We start from the raw sequence: 22,737 nt of genomic DNA on the forward strand, positions 1-22,737 counted from the left end.
CCCACTTCCTTTGTGCTGTCCAGATAATCATTCATTTTACATTACTCCTTCATTCTATACCTGTTTATGGAGTGCCTACTATGTGCTAGACACTGGGGGGGGGTTAGCAATGAATAAGATGGACAATGCTGTTTATTGGACATTTGCATGAGGGAGATACATATTCTCAACAACTAATTTACAAGCATGGTGATTACTCAGAAAGAGAGAGTAGCCGGTGAAGTGTAACTATGGACCAAAGGGACCCAACCTCATCTGGGAGACCATTGAAGGAAATGACATTTGAGCCGAGACCTAAAGAATAAGTAGAGTTTTGCTTGGCAAAGGAGAGAACAAAGAGTATTCCAAGACACAAAGACCTGGAGGTAAAAGGGAAGATCTAGTACATTTTAGGAACTAGACATTCCTTGTGAAAGGCCAGGCCAGAAGGAGAGAAATGACAGACATGGAGTTAAAGAGCAATCAGTGCAGGAGCCTGATCATGAAGGAGCTTGCCTATGGTACAGACTTTAAGGGTTTTCAGCAGGGAATTTAGCAAAATCAATTCAGCTGGAGAAGTTAAGTGAGGTCACAGAGAGACCAGCTCCCTGTTATAACCCAGCTGGGCTTGTGGTCTTCTGATGCTGGAGCTGAGGGCCACCTTCCAATGGAAGCCACCATTTATTTTTTCTAATGTATTTTGTTCATATGGGCCAACCAAAAAACGCTGCGCTTTAAAAAGTTAGAGAAGTCTAAAACACTGATCTGCTATATCTTCTATCAGTTTCTTTCATCAGTCACTCCCTAGTGTTTCAGAATTTGACATCCCCTTTGGGGTCTGTGACAGATCATTTTATTGCCTACTAGGACATCCTTATTTCCAGTTGATGTCATGAAAATGGAGTTAACAATTAACACACGTGCTGTCTGAAGCAGCCCTTCAGAAGCTTTACAGAAGAGAAAAGTATCCAAAGTTGACTATTTCACTTAATATTGTGTAGTGAACAGCTGAATATCATTCAAAGCAAACATAAGACAGACACAGTATTTTCTCTAGACTGTGTGGTCTAAGTGACCAGGTCACAGAAATGCTAGCTACAAAAGAAATACCTAAAGAATATGGGTATTTCCCAGCACTTTGGGAGGCAGAGATGAGTGGATCACCTGAGGTCAGGAATTTGAGACCAGCCTGGCCAACATGGTGAAACTCCATCTCTACTAAAAATACAAAAATTAGCCAGGCGTGGTGGCAGGTGCCTGTAATCCCAACTGCTTGAGAGGCTGAGCCAGGAGAATTGCTTGAACTCGGGAGGCGGAGGTTGTAGTGAGCCGAAATTGTGCCACTTCACTCCAGCCTGAGTGACAGAGCCAGACTCCATCTCAAAAAAGAAAAAGAAAAAAGAAATACCTAATGAATAGGTACATGGCTTCAAACAGGAAATAGTTGTCCTGAAATTAATTGTAGATTCCATCCTGACCTCCAAATCACATGCAGTGGGAAGTTTATCACCAGAAAGTTAGACAGTGATTAAGATAAAGGTGTGACTGTGAAGCCCAGACTAACAGAAACATAGGCAGGCTATTGACCGTTTCTGAGCCTTGGTTTCTTCATCTATAGAGTGGGAATGCTGATAGCTGCCTCAGAGAGCCACTGGGCTAATAAGAGATAAACAGTAGGCCTTTCATGACACCTGGTATATAGTAAGTAGGTGCTCCATAAATAGCCATTCTTAGCCTTACTGTCAAATTATTCAAAACTGTAAGAAAGTTTACATGACCCTGGTGCTTTTTTTAAAAATTTTTTTAAATTATATTTTAAGTTCTGGGATACATGTGCAGAACGTGCAGGTTTGTTACATAGGTATACATGTGCCATGGTGGTTTGCTGCACCTATCAACCCATCATCTACATTAGGTATTTCTCCTAATGCTATCCCTCCCCCAGTCCCCCACCCTCCAACAGGCCCCAATGTGTGATGTTTCCCTCCCTGTGTCCATGTGTTCTCATTGTTCAGCTCCCACTTATGAGAAAACATGGTGTTTGGTTTTCTGTTCTTGTGTTAGTTTGCTGAGAATGATGGATTCCAACTTCATCCATGTCCCTGCAAAGGACATTAACTCATCCTTTTTTATGGCTGTGTAGTATTCTATGGTGTATATGTACCACATTTTCTTTATCCACTCTATCATTGATGGACATTTGGGTTGGTTCCATTTTCTCACCAGTTCAGTCTTAGCATACCAATCATTTCTCCTGTAAGCAATCCAAACTCTTATCCATGACAAGGTCAACCAAAACTCTTGTGACTTAGATTTTAGCATATTGTTTCATGCAAAAATTTGATTCATCAAAGTCATTTTCCATTATGTTTAGTATAGTTTAGCATTTTGTGTTTTATTTTAATGCCAAAAGAATTTTTCATTTTTACATAGTCTCTAAAATACCTCTTTATTAATCAAAATGTTTGCTTAACTAGAATTGAATATCTCATTCTCCAGGCATATTGTGGTTTGAATCAGGTTTATTTCAGTGTGCACTGAGGTTTCTTATTTTTCCAGTTCTGCCACTTCCTGAATTATAATCTTAGACAGATTGATTAATCTCTGACCTTAGCTACCTAATCTGTAAAATGGGAACCATAAGACCTACATTATGTGGTGTGGGTAGAATTAAATAAGAAAATGGTGGATTGGAGTAAGTATTTGATACTTGTTAGATATTGTTATTATTGTAATTATTAGTGTGGTTCTATCACTAAGCACACATGTTAGCATCAGTTACTCAGTCAGCCACTGCTGTATGTAAATTGCTGAACTAAGAGTGGTAGAGATAGGTTTAAAAAAAAAAACTTACTCTGCTGTCTGAAAGTTACTGTCTAGAGTGCATTCAATCAAAGGAACTTTCTAGACTTTCTGGTTCAATGTTTCCACTGATATGCTAGAGTCTGCTTGGCTCCTACCTGCTAGTGAGAGCCAATCTCCATTTCTCTTCCTATGTTCGAAGTTGGGAATGTCACATTGGTAGCCTAAAACTGACCACAGCAGGAGCATTTTGCTGAAATTGGCAAACACTATATTACTTATATTTCAGTATATTATTATATTGGGGATTTTTTTTTTTTTTTTTAGACAGCGATAGATAAAGAGAAAGGGAAGAGAGAGAGTGTGAGCTTTTCAGAAACCAGCATACCACTGAGTACATCCCAAGTGTAGGATATGTACCACTTGGGACCTCAGATGCTACTGGTGTTAGATGCTCCAAAAACTCATCATTAAATAAGACCAATCACATTGTGAGAGGGTTATTATTTTTCTAATTCTCTTTTCATCTTTATCCTTATGTCAAGAAGAAAGTTTCCATTTGGTGCTTGTTTGTCTTTCACACTCTTCTAAAAATCTCAAATTTTCATTTGTAACAGAGGACGGGGAGGCTTCAGGCTCAGGACCCTTAGCAAGCAACCATGTCAACCCAGAATTTACTACCATTATTTTAGTTACATTGTATTTATTTTCCCCCTGGCTTTTTTCTTATTGAGAGTGACATTGCTTTTTCATTTATAGTAGTAATATGTTTCCCTTTATAATTAAGTATTTTTAAAGTGAGCTAGTTTAAGGAGGAATAATAAGTAACTATAATACAGATGGTTCATGGGTTGTAGCCAAAATCAGGAAGGTGTATTGATGCTGGAAGTCTGGGAAGTACTGATACTTTCTAGCCACCCCATTTTGCAGTTGCGGAAACTGAGACCAGAGAAGGAAAATGACTTGCACAGCTAGTTTAGTAGAACTCAGACCTCTTAACTCATCCCTTGAGCCTTGTAAAAATCCTCTCTGGGATTGCTTGTTTTCCTCACTCTTTACCTGAGAAAATGAAAAAAAAAAAAAAAAAAAAGAGAGAGAGAGAGAGAGAAACCAAACCACTGTGTTACAAACCTAAGCTATGATAGATAAGTTGTCACTGGCAGCAATGACATAATTAATTTATACCTTCAAATTCAGGCTAAAGCAGCCTGCAGGAAAAGTCAAGGACACCAGAAGTGACAAGTGACCCCTTCGTGCAGAAACATTGCTATTCAGTAACAACAATATAGCCCTCACTTGCTCAGCACCAAAGTCATGTGGAAGCCAGGGAAACAAGTAAGACATGGCCCTTGTCCTCTTCAAGCTTGCATTCTGTCACCCTTCTTAGTGTTGAGAGATGTTCAAAAGGCAAACAAAACACAAAAATGCCAGACGGGGGCAGGGGCCCCCACTTAAAATCCACAAAAATAAGCTTACATGTCTGCTTGCAGATTTTACAAAATTAAAACTTTCCAATTTGCACTTCCAAGTTTCTCTTAAAATATGATCATGTCACAAAAATCAGCAAAATGGAAAAGCATACAATGCGGCCATTAGGAGGGCAAACCCTGGAGTCCAAGGGAACCGTGCTTCAAATACCGGCTCCATAATGTCACCAGTTGTGGATCTTTTAAAAAGTCAATTAACCTCCCTGAGCCTCAGTTTCCTCATCTGTAAGCAATGAGAATTTCATGTCCACCATTGTGAAGGTGAATTCCTTATAAATTGCTTAACCTTGTGCTAGGCAAAAAGTAAGCATGCAACCATTGTTAAGTATCAGCAGTGTTAAGAGGGTGGGTCTGAAGGAGCCCTTGAGCCTTGGAAAAATCCTCTCTGGGAATGAGGGATTGGGACAGAAATGAGGAAAAGGAAAACTGGAAGGAAAAACACGTCTACTTCAATCAGGCATCTGTTCAGAAGCCCCAGGGGGCAGGGGGTGGGGGGAGATGAGAACATACACTTCCCGGATCTAGTCTCGGAGCACAGTACCCTGAACAACAGGAGATGAGAACAATTCTCATCGTTAATGAGGCTGCGGCTCCTAATCGGAGCATGGAATAGAATGCGTTTGCTTAATAGAGATCATTTCCTTGCCTCTTGCCCAACTCCCCAGCAGTGCCAGCAGCCCTTTGTTTAATAAAAGGTAGGGACTTTGAGGAGTATGGTGGGATGGGCTGTAGGAGGCATTACTACCCTCATTACTATGATAATAGTTTAATCACAATCAATATTTATGAACATGCACAGAAGCCATACAATCAACCAGTAGCCCTGCAACTCAGTTTTCATGTTCTTGCCTAAGGATGCTTTGCAGGAAAGCCTCGGCTCTCTCCCACTTTCCCAAGGCCCCCTGTGAAGCTCTGCAGTGGTTCACAGAGGTCATTTCAGAATATTATCCTTGATGATTACAGTTTTATATATGAGGTCCTATCTGTGGTCAGTGAATATTATAATACATTTCGCTGTTCAAAATACTTCCACAGTCATGGTGGGACTTTTCCCTTCAAACTTTGTTAAATTGTCTCGTGCAAAGGCAGTGTAGGGACAACCTGATACAGTAGAGAATCCTTTGAAGTCAGGCCCACCCATTAGGGTTCAAATCCTAGCTCTGCTACTTCTTGACTGTGTGCCCTGAGGACAGCAACTTAACCTCTCTGAGCCCAGTTTCCTCATTCGTAAAGGAAGAAGACAAGTCCTTAGAAGATGTGAATAAGATACTGTAAATTAGGTGTTCAATCATTGGTAAATGCATCCTGATTTTATATATGACTATCAGTTATTAAATATTTCTGTATTGTTCATGAGAAATCTGAGTAGTTCATTGCTTTTCCCAAGGTCACATAGACGCTAATTGAGAAAGTAGGAGTAAGAGTGAAGACTTGGTCAGTATTCTCTTTTCCATTATCTGAAATGGTTCCATTTATAGGCAACTTAGAGAAACCTTATTTTTTAAACATCTCAAACTTTAACTTTTTTCTTTCAAATGGGAATCAAATTTTGAAAGCCAGTGATCATTTTTCAAGCAATGGACATCTGGTGAGCTACTTATGAGAAATTTTTGGTGTCACAGTTCCCACCTCTGTAAAAATGGCATTTACAAACTCTGGCCCTCTTATAAAAGGAAGCAACGGACAATGGCCTCATGATGTATGTGCGTCCATGTAGCATTTGCCCCAGTGCTCACATGGAAATAGTACCTCCCAACTGGCCCAGCACAGTACTGACGTTCGGTAAGCAAAGAAGACATTTTGGGCCCTCTGATGACAGAGCCCTGGGAATCCATCATGCTGTCTGTGATTCCAGATATACTTCAAGGGTTGTGTTTTTCTCCAGTCCTCAGAAAGTATTGGAAGGGGCTTTCACCGTAATTGTCACTTGGCCCCAGGCAGAAGCCACTGAGGTTTGCTCAACTGCTCACCCGCACACGCAGTCCCAGTACATCCGCCCACTCACACATTCTGTCTCACTCAAGCAGTCGGTCCCTCAGTTGGCACTTAAAATTTATTCATCTTCCCAAGATGCACTTAGAGCATCCAGATTATGTATTGAGGGTTGGTTCTGTTAGGTTTTGGTTTTGCCTTTATAGAGGACATACCCCTGACCATGATTTCATCAACCAAACACCTTGAGAAAGTCACCCTGAGAAAGATATATTCTTCCTGCAAAATCCCTTTCTCCACTAGAATTGAAAATTGAAAATTCCATCACTTTTGTTCCTTTTTTCAATAATTTTTAATGAAAGTCATATCGGCACACGGTTAAAAAAATGAAACAGTGCAGAAACATTCATAATTTTTTTTAAAAAAACATAGCTCTCTGTCCTAGTCCTTTCTGCTCTCAATCGCTTCCTTCAAAATGAAACTTTTTAACAATTTTTTAACCCCTGGAGTGCTAAGTACTATTATTATATTGTTTTTTATTATTATTATTTAGAGATAGGGTCTCACTCTGTCTCCCAGGCTGGAGAGCAGTGGCATGATCACAGCTCACCGCAGCATCGAACTCCTGGGTTCAAGTGATCCTCCTGCCTCAGCCTCCTGAGTAGCTGGGAATATAGGTGCACACTACCACGCCTGGCTAATTTTTTGTTTGTTTGTTTGTTTGTTTGTTTTTGTAGAAACTGAGGTCTCCCTATGTTGCCCAGGCTGGTCTTGAACTCCTGGTTTCAAGCAGTCCTCCCCCCTCAGCCTCCCTGAGTGCTAGGATTATAAGCATAAACCACTGCACCCAGCCTTTGTTGTCATTTCTTGATTGGTCAATCTTAGTGATTATTTGACTCCCTACTGTAATAGATAGAGCTTCAGCTCACTTTACATCATCCACTTCTCCTCCACTCTCCTTCTGTTACAGTTATTACAGTATTGCTCTTCCTGTCTTGGTACCATTATAACTTTAAGCTGTACCCATCCACCTTTATTTCCTGTTTCATCCACAAAATGAGACTATGACACCCATATCTTTTTTATTCTCCTGCTTCCTCTTCCAATTAATTTCATTTTCTAACATAGGAATTCTTAATTCATATCACTTGAAAATGCAATAACCTATATTTATGAATGTCCCTTGAGTCTAGACCAGAACTGTCCAATAGAACTGTCTAAAATGATGGCAATATTCTGTATCTGAGCTGTCCAAAATAGTCACTAGCTATATGTAGCTCTCAAGTACTCTCAACTGTGACTACTGCAACTAAAAAGTTGAATGTTACTTGTATTTTTCTTTTAATTTATTTAAATTTAAAGAGCCACATGTGTAGGGTCAGACCAACCTTAATATACAAGTGCAATTCACGAAAACAACCTGATTTTCCAGCAGAAATGACAATGATTGCTGGCACATAGTTCTTACTATGCCCAGGGACTATTCTAAGAACTCAGTTAATAACTCAACAACCTTATGAACAATACTATTATCCTCATTTTGCAAGTGAGGAAAATGAGGCATAGAAAGGTTAAGTAACTTGTCAAGTAACTGGCAGAGCTATTGAAAGTAATGGCAAGAACCCCGATTACTTTTGCACCAACCTAATGGAATGTGGCCCCATGCAATCCAGCTTGAGTCTATGCTCTTAACCACTTTCCTATGAATAGGCTGGGCTGGGGTCGAATGTCTGATAACTTGGTGTCTCCCCATGTGGCTTTTTTCTTTCCAAATGGGATCTCATCCTCCTGGGCTTCTCCATGTGGCTTGGGTTTCTTGCAGCATGGTATTCTCAGGGTAGTTACACTTACATGGCAGCTGGCTTTCAAGATTGAGGAAGAAGCAGCTGCCAGATCTCTTCAAGACTAGGCTCAGAATTGGCACGGCACCACCTCCATTATATTCTCTTGGTCAAAGCAGTTGCAGACCAGCCCAGACTCTAGGCAGATGGAGGAATAGACTCCATTTCTCAGTGAGGGAAGAGCACGGACCTACGGGAAGCAAAAGAATTGATGGCAAACCGCTTTGGAAACAAACTATCACAATGCGAACTGGACTTCAGGTCTACATTCCAATGCAGAGAACACCACAGAGCCATAGTGGTCTCCAGGGATCCCTTTTTATGAGGTCAGGCCTGATAAGCCAGCAAGAAATAGAATCAGAGTGGTCTACAGCACACCTGGAACATGGCCAGTAAAGAGGAGCAGAAGTAGAATGGTCAGGCCTCTTACTGCAGGATAAGTCACATGCTCTTACCTGAAGCATTCTAACCTTGAAACAGAAGCAGCACACCCAAGTTTCAGATATGTAAGGTTTAATGACCCCAACCACTAAAGGAAAATAGCCCAGCCAGTGCACTGCAACCTGACCAATCAAATCAGTCCCTTGGGAAGTGGAGGGAAAAGGAGTATAAAAATAATAGCCAACACTAATTAAACACATACTATGTGCCAGGCTCTATGCAAAGTTGTTTACATGTATTAGCTCCTTTAGCCCTTTGCATGAAGTAAATGAATTAATACAGGGAAAATGCTTAGAATAGTATCCCACCTGTGGTAAGCACTTAAGGAACTCATCTTTTTAAAAATTAATAATCCACACAACCACCCTATAAGGAGGAACTACTGTTGTTATTATCATTATCTCTATTTTCCAAAAAGTAAGCTGATGCTAAGAAAGGTTAGTTACCTGGCCCACCGTTAGTGGGTGATGAAACCAGATGCCAGATCAAGCATCTGTCTCCTGATCCCAAGCCCTTACCTTGTATACTGCACTAATTAGGGTGTACCAAACCAAGAGACCCTTTAAGCTCTTCTTATAGAGTCACCAAATACCAGTTCCTTTTGAACTGATCGTGCCTAGTGGTACTTTCTTAGTTGTCCTGTAAGAGTGCTACAGCTCAAACATCTACTGTAAGAAAGTGCTAGAAACCTCTAACCTCTACCCTGGGTACTGAGTAAAGAGTGCCATTCTCTAAAGTTCATTCATTCAATATATTTTTATTGAGCCACTACTATATACCAGGTAGTGTAGACACTAAGGAGAGAGAGCACCTACATTCTAGACATGAGGCTGGTGAGAGATGAAAAATCAAACCAACAGGAGATGAAATGATTTTAGGCACGGCACTGAGTAACATTTTTACATACTGAATTGCCTTGACACAAAAAAATCTACATTTCTAAATTGCTTGGGTTAGGGAAGTAGAAAAGGGGGCAAAACAGCATCATTAACCTGGCAGCAGAAATTTCAAAGGCCAAACATTGAAGTAAATTTTGCTAGCCCTTTGACATGGTGGTGTGGTCTGCAGTATCTAGGCAAAGGACAAAAAAAATTAACTCTGGTGAAGTTAAACAGGCGGGGGTGGAGTCAGCTCATGGAGAGAATAAATCATTTCCTTGATTGTTTTTTCCCCTTTTTTTTTTTTTTTTTTTTTTTGAGAGACCATGGGACGCTCAGGCAGTCACTAATGCGGTGGTATCTGTTCAGACTTCTTTCTTCTTCCATCTTTGAGTCTTACCCACCAGATTTCTGTTTGCAAAAAGGGCCTAATCCACTTTTTTTTTTGTCTGTGCATTGATTTAATAGTATCAAACCCTGAGGTCCTCGTGGTCTGCACCTGGGTTGCTTTTTCCCCTAATGAAGCAAGAGAAGTGGTTTAAGCCCCTGCCGCGCTCCCTATCAAAGCTGCACAATGATTAACTCAGGTCCCCTTTTTAGGCCCAGGCAGAAGAAAATCCCTTAGTCATCAGCATTGTGAAAATCCCAGAATGGTGAGTGTTCAATGAAAAGATTACCTTGGGCACCTGAAAAATAATGGAAGAGCTCAATAGAGAAACCATTAAGCCTGTCTACACTGGCTAAGTGAGGTGGAGGGTCGAGGTAATTAGCTGGGACATTCAAGCCAGAGAAACTATTTTGGACCTTCTGCACTGACTCAAATGTATTCAAGTCCCTCATACATTTTTTTTTTTTTTTTGAGAAGCCATTTAAGGTTACATCTACACACACAAGAAAAAATTAAGACTTAAATATAACTAGTTAATAAAAGTGGTTTGATAGTTTTTTTAAAAAAAAGAAATTAAATAATAGGATGATAGGCAGCTTAGGGAATGGGAGGTCCAAAGCTGTAACTTATTAGTCGTGTGCCTTCAAGCCAAGTTGCTTATCTCTTTTAGCCTCGGTTTCTTCAACTGTAAAATGGGAATATTAATAGGATCCGCCTCAAAAGGTTGTTGAGGCAGAAATCATGGAGCAAGCACATTCATCCTACAGCTCCTAATGTGGTGCCTGTACGTAGTAAATATTCTTTGTCTCAGGCACATGAAAACATGAACAATTGCTCACTGACAGCACCTCTTCCCAATTTTATCCTTAGCCTCCATCAGCCTCTCTGGATTTGTGTCTCTTTTTCTAAGCTTTTTCCAGAACTGGCTCTAACTGGAGAGTCGGGGACAAGAGGGTTCATGAATGCCGCTAGAGAAAGGATATGGGTTGTCCTACCAGAGGGGATGGTCAGAAAGCAGGGAGTCCCAGGAGGGGAAGTTCTGCTGAAGTCACAGTTCTTGCTTCCCCTTTGAGGACAGTTGAGACCCTGCTCAGGAGGGATGCCAGACCAGGTATCTGGGGCAAACCCTACCCCCTCCCCTTTGTCTCCTGTGCCCTAGGGTACGTGGCTATGGCTTGGTCCTGGAGAACAATAGATTGTGTTGTTGATTATAACCCAGGGCACTGGCCTGGGGAACTGCCCTCTCACTTATGCCCACACTCATTCATACTTAGGGAAGAGAACAGGTCTTTGCTGTCAGCCTCAACATTTAGAGGGTGAGTTCTCAGTGCACAGGGTGTCACAGAATTGGCAGAAAGTATGCCAGACTGAGAATCAGCTCAGATACCTGTTGGTAACCTGGGGAGATTCCAGAATCTTTTTTATAGCAAGAAATTGCTCATGGGCCAGAGGTGGGGAGTGAAACTGACTATCACCACCAGGCTGAGGAGCATGTGCTTTGTCTACACCGGTAAGCCAATATTACCAGTAATGATGATAAGCATAGCTACATTTAGTTGAACCGTTTGAGTAGCATTATTATTGTCCCATTTACAAAGGAAGCTCAGAGAAGTTAAGTAATGGCTAGTCACCGAGCTAAAAAATGGCAAAGCCAGAGTTTTAACCTAGCTAATCCTGAACCCATTCTGTAAGCCACTTCTCTAGATTTAAAGTTAAAAAAGAAAAGAAAATTACACACACACACACACACACACACACACACTCTTTTAACAACCATTGATGGAAAAAAATACACAAAGACAAAAAGCTACTATGTTATATAGTGCTTTTAAAGAAATTTGCATTTTATTCAACAAAACAATATCTAATTATAATGTAAAATAGCCTTGTGTAGATGGTAAGGGCTGTTGGTTATTTGATCTAGATACAGTGCCTGGTGCATGCTTGGATTTTCTGGCAATAATTCCAAAGCTCTAGTGGGTTGGGAGGATCTGGTCGTTCCCTTCTACCTAGAGTATAGCTGGCAAAAAGACATATTCCTATGGATATGGATATGGATAACTTAAGAAAAGGTGATCCTTAAAAAGGGAGCACTGCTGACATTATACAGGAAAAGATTCTCATCCTGGTTCTGTCAATTTCTCCGCTCTGCTACATTTACCTGCTGTAAAGAATGTAACTGGTGACAACTTCCTACCTCTTAAGGGGACTTGAATCAGAGAATGAAAAGCAGCCCTAGAGATAAACTCTCATGTAGGTAAAGAAACAAATCCAAAGAAAAGAAAAGAAAAACATGTCCAGAGCCTTCTACCTAGCCTCTGTTTGAGCTTCTCCAGTGAGGTGGAGGTCTCTATCACCACAAATGGCCAGTTCCTGGCTGGAGTGTGATAGCTGTTTAGACCTTTTTCTAGGGCCCTGTAATTTTACACATTCATTCTGATTCTATGCTCTGGAACCATTGTGAACAAATTCAGTCCTTCTGCACTGAAGCTCCTTAATTAACTACGTGAATATTATGGTTTTCTTTGCAATTAGCCCATCTTTCTCTAGGCAAGATGCCTTTTCTTTCACTTTCCTGATAGAATATACTGCCAGAATCCCCCTTTTCCTGATCATCAATGTCCTTCTTAAAGTTCAATATCCAGCGGCCAGGTGTGGTGGCTCACGCCTGTAATCCCAGCACTTTGGGAGGCGGAGGCAGGCGGATCGCCTGAGGTCACAAGTTTGAGACCAGCCTGGTCAACATGGTGAAACCCTATCTCTACTAAAAATACAAAAATTAGCTGGGTGTGGTGGTGGGTGCCCGTAATCCCAGCTACTCGGGAGGCTGAGGCAGTAGAATTGCTTCAACCTGGGAGGCAGAGGTTGCAGTGGGCTGAGATGGGGCCACTGCACTCCAGCCTGGGTGATAGAGTGAGACTCCATACCACCCCCCCAAAAAAGTTCAATATCCCGAACCAAAAATGATACACACATGTCTCTAAATAATAATAGACCACAATTTACCCTGGGTTATTTTCTCCTGTTATTATGGGATGGGAGGAGGATCAATAAGACTAAGTGCAAGTCATCATTTATTAAATAAAAGAACAATCCTAACAAACCGAGGGCTGGTGCATGAAGGGGAGTGGATGATTTTCATTTGTGACAGAAACTTGCCTCATCTGCCCAAATTGCCTATAAAGGAATAGAATTTGGTGTCATTCTCCGGATTGTAACTGCATGTTAGTAGCAAATGGTAAATGGTGTGTTTAAAGGTTGATCATTTCAGCTGTAACAAAACCCCTACCAACTGCTAAGCATCAACGTCACAGAGTACAGGAGGCAATTTCTAGCTGAGAAGAATTGTTTTGCTAGCACCTGCTCTGACCACTGGTGCTCGAATTCCTCATACTTTTCTACCAGTACTGAGGAGATCAAGAGTTCCAAGGGAGAAAGTTGGGCTCAGATGACCATGTGGGAGTCTTGGCTTCTCTGCCTCCTGTCTGTGATCATGAGCAAATAAATTCCTTAAATTCTATGGGTTTTAGGTTCTTGATTGTAAACGGATCTGATTGAATCACCCCCTTTTCTCAGGGTGGCTTAAAGAAGAAACTGTGAAAGTGTTTTGCAAATGAAAAATGTCACAGAAATGTTAGATAATAGTATACATGGGGGAGACATGAAAAAAAAAGGCAAGCCACCTTCTTTCCTGAACTAAGTTCTAGCATAGCAATGGAGAGGAAAGATTTGGGGTTTAGAATCTTTTAGTAGAAATGATAATTGTGCAAAATATGGAGAGCCTGCCTCAAATCCCTTTAAGGACTGAGAGTATTCTCCTTTACCCACCAGCCTCTGCAGGCAGTCAGCTTTCTATACAACTATGCTGGTTTTCCGACTGATCAGTGAAGTTGCTCCTTGATCCAGTCTTGCCTCTGCTTACTTCTCAATCACCCTGAGGCCAGAACTGGGCATTAGCTTTCTCTCATTGCTTCCCTCTATAAATTTTCCCTGAGTTCCCTTTCTAAGCTGGTACCAGGTGAATCAATGAGGAGACAGCCATGAGCAAGACCAAGATAGCCTTTGCTCTCGTGACATTATATGGGAGGTAGACATTGCACAAAAAAATTTCGACTGAATTGCAGTCAATGCTGCAAGAACAAATGTAAGGTTCTAAGAGAATCTGTAACAGGAGACTCCAGGAATCGTCTTGGGGGCTGGCAATGATTCAAGAAGATAGAATGCATTGCCCTCTCGATAATTACCTAACTGATGTGTGTTCCTTGCTTTAAAGTTTACAAAGCACTTTCTCATGTGTTTTCTCATTTCACCAAGCTTTCAGCCCTGCAAAGTACACAGTATTGTCACCTTGGTCTAGAAATCTGGAAACCAAGGCTAAGGAACTTGGCATGATTTCCCCAGGGTCAACGAGTTCTGGCACTGAAAGAACTTTTGACTCTATATTCTGGGCTCTTTCCACCCCACCCTATTGGTTCATTTGACTGTTTTCTCTTGAGAGCTGACATTTTGGAAACTAGCATTGAGAAAAGAGCAACAGAGGAAATCACTCCCCTGGGTACTTTTCTGGGAGACATTTGGGTGAAGCTTGATTCCTAATATTGATCTCAGCCCAATTGCAGGAGGAAGCCTGGCTGAGATGTGAAAAGACATCCTAACTGCTTTTTGTGCATTGCAGTCTTTGTAGTTCCTAGTAAAAACAGGAAACCCTCTCTGACCCCAAATGTAGCTCCTTAGTCTTAATTGTGCCTAGAGAAACATGTGTGACCTGAGTCAAAATGAAACACACAGAATATTAAACATACTCCCATAGGCTTTATTTCTCAAACCCAGCTGTTCATTGACTTCTCACAGTACTCAGAGCTCACCCACATTTGCTTATGAATTCATCGTCTTAGCTGCCATTTGTTCTGTATTTACATCCTGGGGCTAAATGTGAATTCACCCTTATCAATCTGCGGAAATAGGCACTATTACTAATAACAACTCCATTTTGCAGATGAGGTAACTGAGGCTCAGAGAGATGAAGCAACTTGCCCAAGGTCACATAGCTTGTAAGTGGTAGAGTTGGGATTCGAACTGAGGTCTGACTCCAAACTTCATGCTCTCAAACATAACACTCTAGCACACTACCATACTCCCTCCCCACAAAACTAAAAATTTTATAACCACTTCCTGCACTTCCCACCTGGAATTTTTAGCACGTAAAAGCAGGAGACATAACAGCAGCCTTTGGACAGTTTTGAAAGGTTCTCATCCCCCTACCCACAGACACCATCTCCCTCTGGGTTGAGGATGTCCATCTTCCTCTTAAAAACCTGAGTTAATGAAAGCTGAGAACTGAGGTATTTAGTTATTTATTTAGGACAACCTGCAGCCAAATTACACAAAGACCCAAGGTACGAGAAGTAACAGCAATCTTAGTTGCTTCTCTAGACTGGTAAGCCCCAGACTAATCCATCTGGGTTTAGCTAGTCACTTTTCTTTTTTTCAAAGGGAGGGAGAAAAATGTAAAGCTCCCGCTCCAGCAACAGAATCTGAATCAGTAAATTTGCGTGTGCATTCTCTCTTTCTGCAAAGCAGTGGCTATGGCTTGAAAAAATAGCAAACAGATTTTATTTTCTAGTACCTTTTTGTTTTTCCTGGTCAGCTCCATGTGCCAGCATGTTGTTTTGATTCTGATGGGGATACAGCATTGAGCAGTGAACAATTAAACATAAACACCTGCCTCACTTCCATCCTCTTCTTTCCTCTTTAGGTGAAGGCAGCTTCCAAATATGTGGATGTACCTGTGAGTATTTGAAAATTGTTTCTCGTGGGGTTTTTTTGTTTATTTTTCATTTTTACTTTTTGTTTTCATGAGAATTTTGATAGTGCTACTTCATATTAATTGCTGCTAGCTAAACTGTGTTCCTGACTTGGATCATCAGAAAGAAGCCAAGAATATTTTGTAGTAGAATTTTTTTTCAGATAAGAAGACGGTATGGTTTCTTTGATCAGGAAGAAAGGTCCTGTTTGAGGGTAAACCCGCTTCACTTTCTCTTTCACTTTCATTTTCATTGGTTTCTCTGTTGTTTCATTCTGTTTTCATCATGTTCACCAACCCTCCTGTGTGCACACCTTCGGAGGAAAGCCATGAAGCTAGAAACTTGCACAAGGGTGACAGTATTTTTTGTTAGGTTGATGAAAAAGTTAATTGTGGTTTTGCAATTAAAAATGTGGAAAACGTAATTTCTTTGCACCAGCCTAATAAAAAATAAATAAATTCTAAATTTGTTCATTTTGGGGTCAATTCTGCAATTGTTTTAAGGAAACCTCACAAAACTGCTTATAATTTAGTGCAGGCCTCATTAACGAAGAGAGCTCTCAAAGTTCACAGATAAAGCACTCGAAGTTGCCCAAAATTTACATTTAAATTGAGGTTAAGTACAACACATGAATGCTAAAGTGTGGGATTACCTGTGATAAATCAGGATACATTTATAGACAGACTTTGCCCTGCCTATTAGCAAAATAAAATTGGAGGGATTTTAATATATTCCAATAAAGCGAAAAAGAAAATGATTTTGTTTCTCCATTTCTAACAAAAGAGGTGTGAGTCTATTATAAAATATTAAATTTAGAGAGCTTACCTCAACAGCCACCAAGGGTCTTGTACTAAGCATTTCTCATTCTGAACGTGGTTAAGTACCCCCCTTGTTCAAATACTTATTTGTTAAAATTTGTTTTTTTCTAAAAGGACTTATATTAACATTTAAATTCATTTCCCCAGGAAGCTAAGTGTGTAATGGCTTATTGGCTTATTTCTCAAAGGAAGACAAAATAGAAAATTGGAGTGAATTTAGCATTAGCATATATTTTGTTTGTTTAATGAAAGAATGTACAATCAATAATTATGCTTTGAATTTATATAATACTTCCCATCAACAAACCTCAGACTCCTTCAGGTAGACAGTTCTTATAATGGAGAATAGAAAAAGCTCACATAGCTGCAGCAGGGAGAGAAGTTAAGTAATTTACTTTCTCAAGCCTCCAAAGTATAAACTTTCCCTTCGTGGGGAGCTAACTACTCAAATTTTCTGGCCCTGTTTCTCCATCTTTAAAATGGAGATGACGATAATACCTAAGTCATGGGTTTGCTGTGCAAATTAAATGACACAACATACATAGAACATCTAGCACCATACCTGGCACTTATTAGGAATTTCAGTCCAGGAGAAGGACACACATTGTGGTGGTAGTGTGACGTCTACACTCTATTGCATATAGATGGATGGGGGATGAATTTGCAGACATCAGCGTTGGGCTCCACTGGTCTTCAACAGTGATAGCAATTGAAATTCTAGGCTTTCAACCCAAAGATTTGGTAGCTGTGATCTATTCTCTGTAGGATGCAGAGCAGAGACGGTATCTCAGCCACGTTTGAACAGGTGGCCTGTAGACAAGGCCCAAACACCTAGAGAAACTTGATCCAGCCATTGGTCCTAACATCAGGTTATGTTAGATTGAACCACATGAAATTGGCATATTGGTGAGGTCAAAGAAGTCAAATATCAGCCATTTCATATGATTCGATCTAATAATTCCTGCAAGCTAGGTTCAGATTTATTATAAAGATGGGAGGGCAGTAAATGGACTCTATATCAAAATGCAGGGTGCCCTGATCTGTACTCATTAAGTGTTTATGGATTAATTATGCTAAATTAGAAGACTCGTTAGGTGCATTAGTCCATTTTCATGCTACTATGAAGACATACCAGAGACTGGATAATTTATAAAGGAAAGAGGTTTAATTCACTCACAGTTCGGCATGGCTGGGGAGGCCTCAGGAAACTTACAATCATGATGGAAGGGGAAGCAAACACATCCTTCTTCACATGACAGCAGAGGTAAGAAGAATGAGTGAAAGGGAAAAAGCCCCTCATAAAACCATGAGATCTCCTGAGAACTCACTCACTATCACAAGAACAGCCTGGAGGTAACCACCCCCATGATTCAATTACCTCCTACTGGGTCCCTCCCATGATACTTGGGGATTATGGGAACTATAATTCAAGATGAGATTTGGGTGGGGACACAGCCAAACCATATATCATTAGGCTATGAGGAAACAAATTGAATTAGTAGAGTTTTCACACTCTGGAGGGCAGAAGAAGTTGATGCAGCATGTTCCAAAATGTGGTACATTTACCACTGATGATACAAAATATAATAACTACTATTACTGCTACTACAACCAAGCTTTATAAAGCACTCACTAAAACAGTTTACATTTTATCTTCACAATAACCTCACTTTAAATATGAGGAAACTAAGGCACAGAGAAGTTAATTTGCTCAGGATCCCACATCGGGTTAGTAGAAGAGCTGAGATTTAAGCCAATGCCCTTATAAATTCTGCCATACTGCAAGATAGTTTCAGTTAGTGCATAAACAAACACCTTGATTTGGATAGTGGTAATTATTTTAGTGCATATTAGAAAAAGTATTTTTTTTTACCAGCTATTAATGACTTAGGACAAAGCTAAACTTTAAGTTGATTAACATATACTTTAATAGCTAATAATATTATAATAAACCTTTTAGTAAATAAATAACAATTTTATAGAAAACAATAGTACATAATACACATATATTCTATATGTACATTGTTTATATATAGTAGATAATAGTAATCATTTGCTTCTGAAATCAGTCCTAGGAGGGGGTTAATATTGTCATTCTGTTTTATGGCTGAGGAAACTGAGGTACAAAGAGGTTAATTAGCATGCCCAGGGTCACCTGGTGAATAAGCAGAGTGTGACTATCAGGTGCTGTCAGTTGGACCATAAAGCCTGCACTTCCAGGGGTGTGGTAGAGTAGCTAGCACTGGTTCCCAAGGTCAATTATGTGCGTCTCTCTCCAACTCCGCCTTCAATGAGAGCACATTGGTAGCTCAAAATTAGCCTTGATGGGAGTATTTACACCATGCAAATTGGCAAACACTACAAATCAGGGTGTTTTGTTTTGTTTTGTTGTTGGTTTTGAAGAGTCAGTTTATGCCGGGCGAAGCAGCTCATGCCTATAATACCAGCACTTTGGGAGGCCAAGGTGGGTGGATCACCTGAGTTCAGGAGTTCGAGACCAGCCTGGCCAACATAGTGAAACTCCACCTCTACTAAAAATACAAAATATTAGCCGGGTGTGGTGGCGTGCACCTGTAATCCCAGCTACCTCCTCCAGAGAGGCTGAGGCAGGAGAATCACTTGAACCTGGGAGGCAGAGGTTGCAGTGAGCTGAGATTGTGCCATTGTACTCCAGCCTGGGCAACAAGAGCGAAACTCCATCTCAAAAAAAAAAGAAGAGTCAGTTTACCAGCATACCACTAACTATTACCTATTAAGTCAGCAGTCCCCAAACCAGAAGGTACAGCAGCAATACTTGGCAAAAAAAAGTTTTTCTGGTTTGTTTTTGGTTTTTATTAATTAATGTATTCAGCTTTTATTATTATTTTTTAATGGGCACATAATTGTTTTTGTTTTATTAATACAGAGTCCCAGGCCCTCACCTCCAAAGATTCTGATTCAGTCCTTCTGGGGTGGAGCCTGGATATTGCTTTCCATTAAGTTCTTCACATAATTCTGATAAGTAGCACAAATTGGGAAACCAATGAACTAAATCAGTGATTCTTGACCTTGGCTACATATTGGAAACTAGGGAGCTTTTGCAAGCATTAATGCACAGGTCACTTGCCAGACAAAATTGAAACAGCATCTTTGGGGTTCAGGGCCCAGACATCAGTATTTTTAAAGCTCCCCAGGTCCTTCAGATTTGCAGCCAGGCTTAAGAACCATCAGATAAAATCATTTCTCAACTCATTTCTACCTCCGAAGCCTCTGAGTTCACCTGTGTTTCCCTGTGAGGTTTTTGTTAGAACATTTAATAGTTTAGTTCCGTGTGGGCACTAGCAGTTAGTCACCTTTGAGATTTGTCTGTTAACTATCCACACTACTGGAGGGAAGGGCTAGTACCAGTCACCTAAAACATTACATGATCCCCAAAGCATATGTCTTTGTCTTAGATGTAGTTTTTGACCCATTGGTATATGTAGGAGATTTGCATTCATAAGTAGGGCTGACTTAGGATGCTGGAAGTTTGAGCTCATTTTTCTCAAGCTCGGAAGTATTCTGGTAGGGGCAAGTTCAGACTAAAATATTCTTCTTTTCCTGAGCCACAGGGTAGCTTATTCACAAATTATGTCTTCCACACATGGATGCAGTTAACTATACAGATATTTGTTTAAGTGTCTTCTAAAATCTGTGTCATATTTAATCAGTCTGTCCAAGCCACATTTAAAATACACAATGTCATTATGAGATATTAAAAAACATCTAAAAGTTTGTCCCACTGTGTGCAGGTAGCACAATGATATAAAAGCATAATTTAATAGTATCAGCTGTCTGGTCAAGTATATTCTCCAGCTATAACTAAGGGTTAGCTTGTTTGTGAACAGTTTTTCTTTTAATTGTTTTGATTGGAAATCTACTTGAAATGCATTACACATCCTTCCTGCCTTTTTAAACAGGGTACTGACTATAACCTTTTCTCAATGACTCAGGATCACCATTGTGACCTTGTCTTTCCCCAGTGTCTGCATAGTGACCCGCTCCCCACCAGGGTCTCCCGAGATATAGGGGAGGCTTGCCCCTGCCCTCGATAGTCCCAAACCCCAGTGGTTGGTGAGTCTGCATGTCTGGTGTTGCAGTTGGGCAGCCTCCTCCCTCAAGGTCAATCATAAGGAAAAATGATAGCTCTCTCTTATCTGCACAGTTTTTTCAAACAATGCCCCTCTTCCCTATTTCTGCTCCATCAAGGGATGGAAACCAAACTTGTTGGAATCGGATGGGAGTGGGACCTTGAGGACTCTATTATGAGAAAACTACACATGTTTTGTGCTGAGGCTTTATCATTTTTATTTTGACGTTGGCTCCTCTGAGGCCCCCTTTTCTTCTTGGTTCTAGAGTAGATTCTAAAGGTAGGTAAGGCAGTGGAATGGTATAATATTATGGGGAGGAATCATAGAAATTCATGTTTGTATTACAATATATGGCTTTCAAAACATTTTTACATGCATTATTCTAGCTGATGACCATAACAGTCCTTGGAGGTAAGTAGGGGAGCCGTTAATAATCCCATTTTATAGATAGCATAACTAAGGCCCAGAGAAGTTTTTTTTAACTCTTCTTTTACAGAAAAGTTTAGATGATATGCACAAATTCCAATTTGTGGGAGATCCAGTAAAAATCCATGCAGAGTGACTGAAGAGCTTGAAAAAGGAGGTGGAGAAAGGATTTGCTCATTCATTCTTGAATTTGTCCATTCAGCAAATATTTACTGGGCACCTACTATATGCTAGGTACCATTTTGTATGCTGGGGATACAATAGAAAATAGGCCAAACAAAGTTCCTGTGTTCATGGAGCTTATGTTCTAGTGGGATAAGAGAGGCAACAGACAAACAAATAGTATATAATACAACATCAGCTATTGGTAAGTGCTATTGGAAAAAGAAGAGTCAAAAGGGAGCAAATCATGGAGTTTCTTAACTACATAGGTAAGATGAACCACACTGATTTTTTAAAATATCAGAGTTTTTAAAACTTGAATGAAATGCCCCTTTGAAGACAGTGAAACTTCGTGAAAAGAGAAGGAATGGTGCAAATATGCATCATTGTAGATTACTGTTTCTTCTAACATTTTGGGTTACTGATAGATCTGCCGCATTTGACTTTGCACCTTAGCTCTAAGATGGTTGTATGTGCCCAGGAAAAGGCCATATTGCCACAAGCATCACCAGGGGAGAAATAGAAACAATAATAAGTTTCTCAAGTCCCCCAGATAGAGATCTCCATCCCTACTGAGAATGCCCTTTGATGCGCAGTTGCCAAAAGGAGAGAAGGAGAGAGGTGCCTGCTTAGAACTGATAGCTATCACTTACATCTCATTGGAGAACCTCTATTGTTTTGTATCATAAAACTGCAACAATTGTAGGACCATCATGGAACCTGCTCAATCCATTCGCTGAAAATTGTTTGAAAGTGTAACACTTGACTACTGTGGCTTTGGGTTGTCCTCATTGTTTTTCAAATTAATACCTTGTCATTGTTTCAGCAGGTGTTAAGAAATGTTACTAGCATCCCAGGGGCCAAGCATTGGCCCTTTGCTTGATAATTGTTTGCTTTGTATCAGGAAAAAAAAAAAAAATACAGTCCTACTGTTTCTAAACCTTCCTCATTTTCACCCTGGAAATTACACAGAAGTGTTAACTAACTTCAATTTACAGTGCCTGACAGTCACGTCTAGTAGAGAAATGATACTTTGTGATCTAAGGTAAATCACAGTAATGAAAACTAATCTTTTTAGTTATTAGCAAACATATATATCTACTGCGGAAATTTGAGGGGTTTGTGGCCACTCTCCTAATGACCTATATTACAGTGTTTTAATAGGTTTCTTTGGAGATAACTTTGATTGTGACATCTCAAGCAGTGTGCTTTCTGAGTTTCTTTTTTTTTTTACTTCCCTACAATAAATCATTTCCTAACTGCAGGATGAACCGCTGGCTTACCTTTCCAGAAAATCTGATTTATTTAAAAATCAAATCCTCTCCTCCTTCCCCTGCCTTTTGTTTTCTTTTCTTCTTCTTTTTAGTCCTTGGACTTTAAGGCTGCACTGGAAGCAAAGACAAATGGTTTAGTGTCTCCTCTGAGTGAACTAATTAATTAGCAAATACTATATCCACTCAGGTTAAACTATACACACACACACACACACACACACACACACACACACGCACACACAAAATGAGACTTGGGTAGGAAGGGGTATAGATTGAAATACAATTTTTTTTCTTAGTACTTTCTCAATTTTTTAAAACAGGAAAAAGGAGTGGAAAGTTCCATCACCCTTCTGATAATATATTAAGAACAGTGGAAAACAGTATGTTTGGGTATTC

At 40.2% G+C, this 22,737-nt stretch overlaps 1 protein-coding gene across 8 annotated transcripts in view; it reads left to right on the top strand.

Annotated features, from left to right (window-relative positions):
* The window catches only part of CADPS (calcium dependent secretion activator), a 472,988-nt gene that overhangs the window by 410,120 nt on the left and 40,131 nt on the right, over positions 1-22,737 (top strand). For 7 of the 8 annotated variants that reach the window (XM_054482477.2, XM_054482473.2, XM_063661889.1 and 4 more), the window contains one exon: positions 15,504-15,536. The exons of the other annotated variant lie outside the window; for it this stretch is intronic. In XM_054482477.2, the coding sequence (XP_054338452.1) occupies positions 15,504-15,536 (33 nt within the window). The remainder of the gene's footprint in view (positions 1-15,503; positions 15,537-22,737) is intronic. 8 annotated transcript variants of the gene reach the window in all.

Source organism: Pongo pygmaeus, chromosome 2 (genome assembly GCF_028885625.2).
Source record: "Pongo pygmaeus isolate AG05252 chromosome 2, NHGRI_mPonPyg2-v2.0_pri, whole genome shotgun sequence".
Lineage (NCBI taxonomy): Eukaryota > Metazoa > Chordata > Mammalia > Primates > Hominidae > Pongo > Pongo pygmaeus.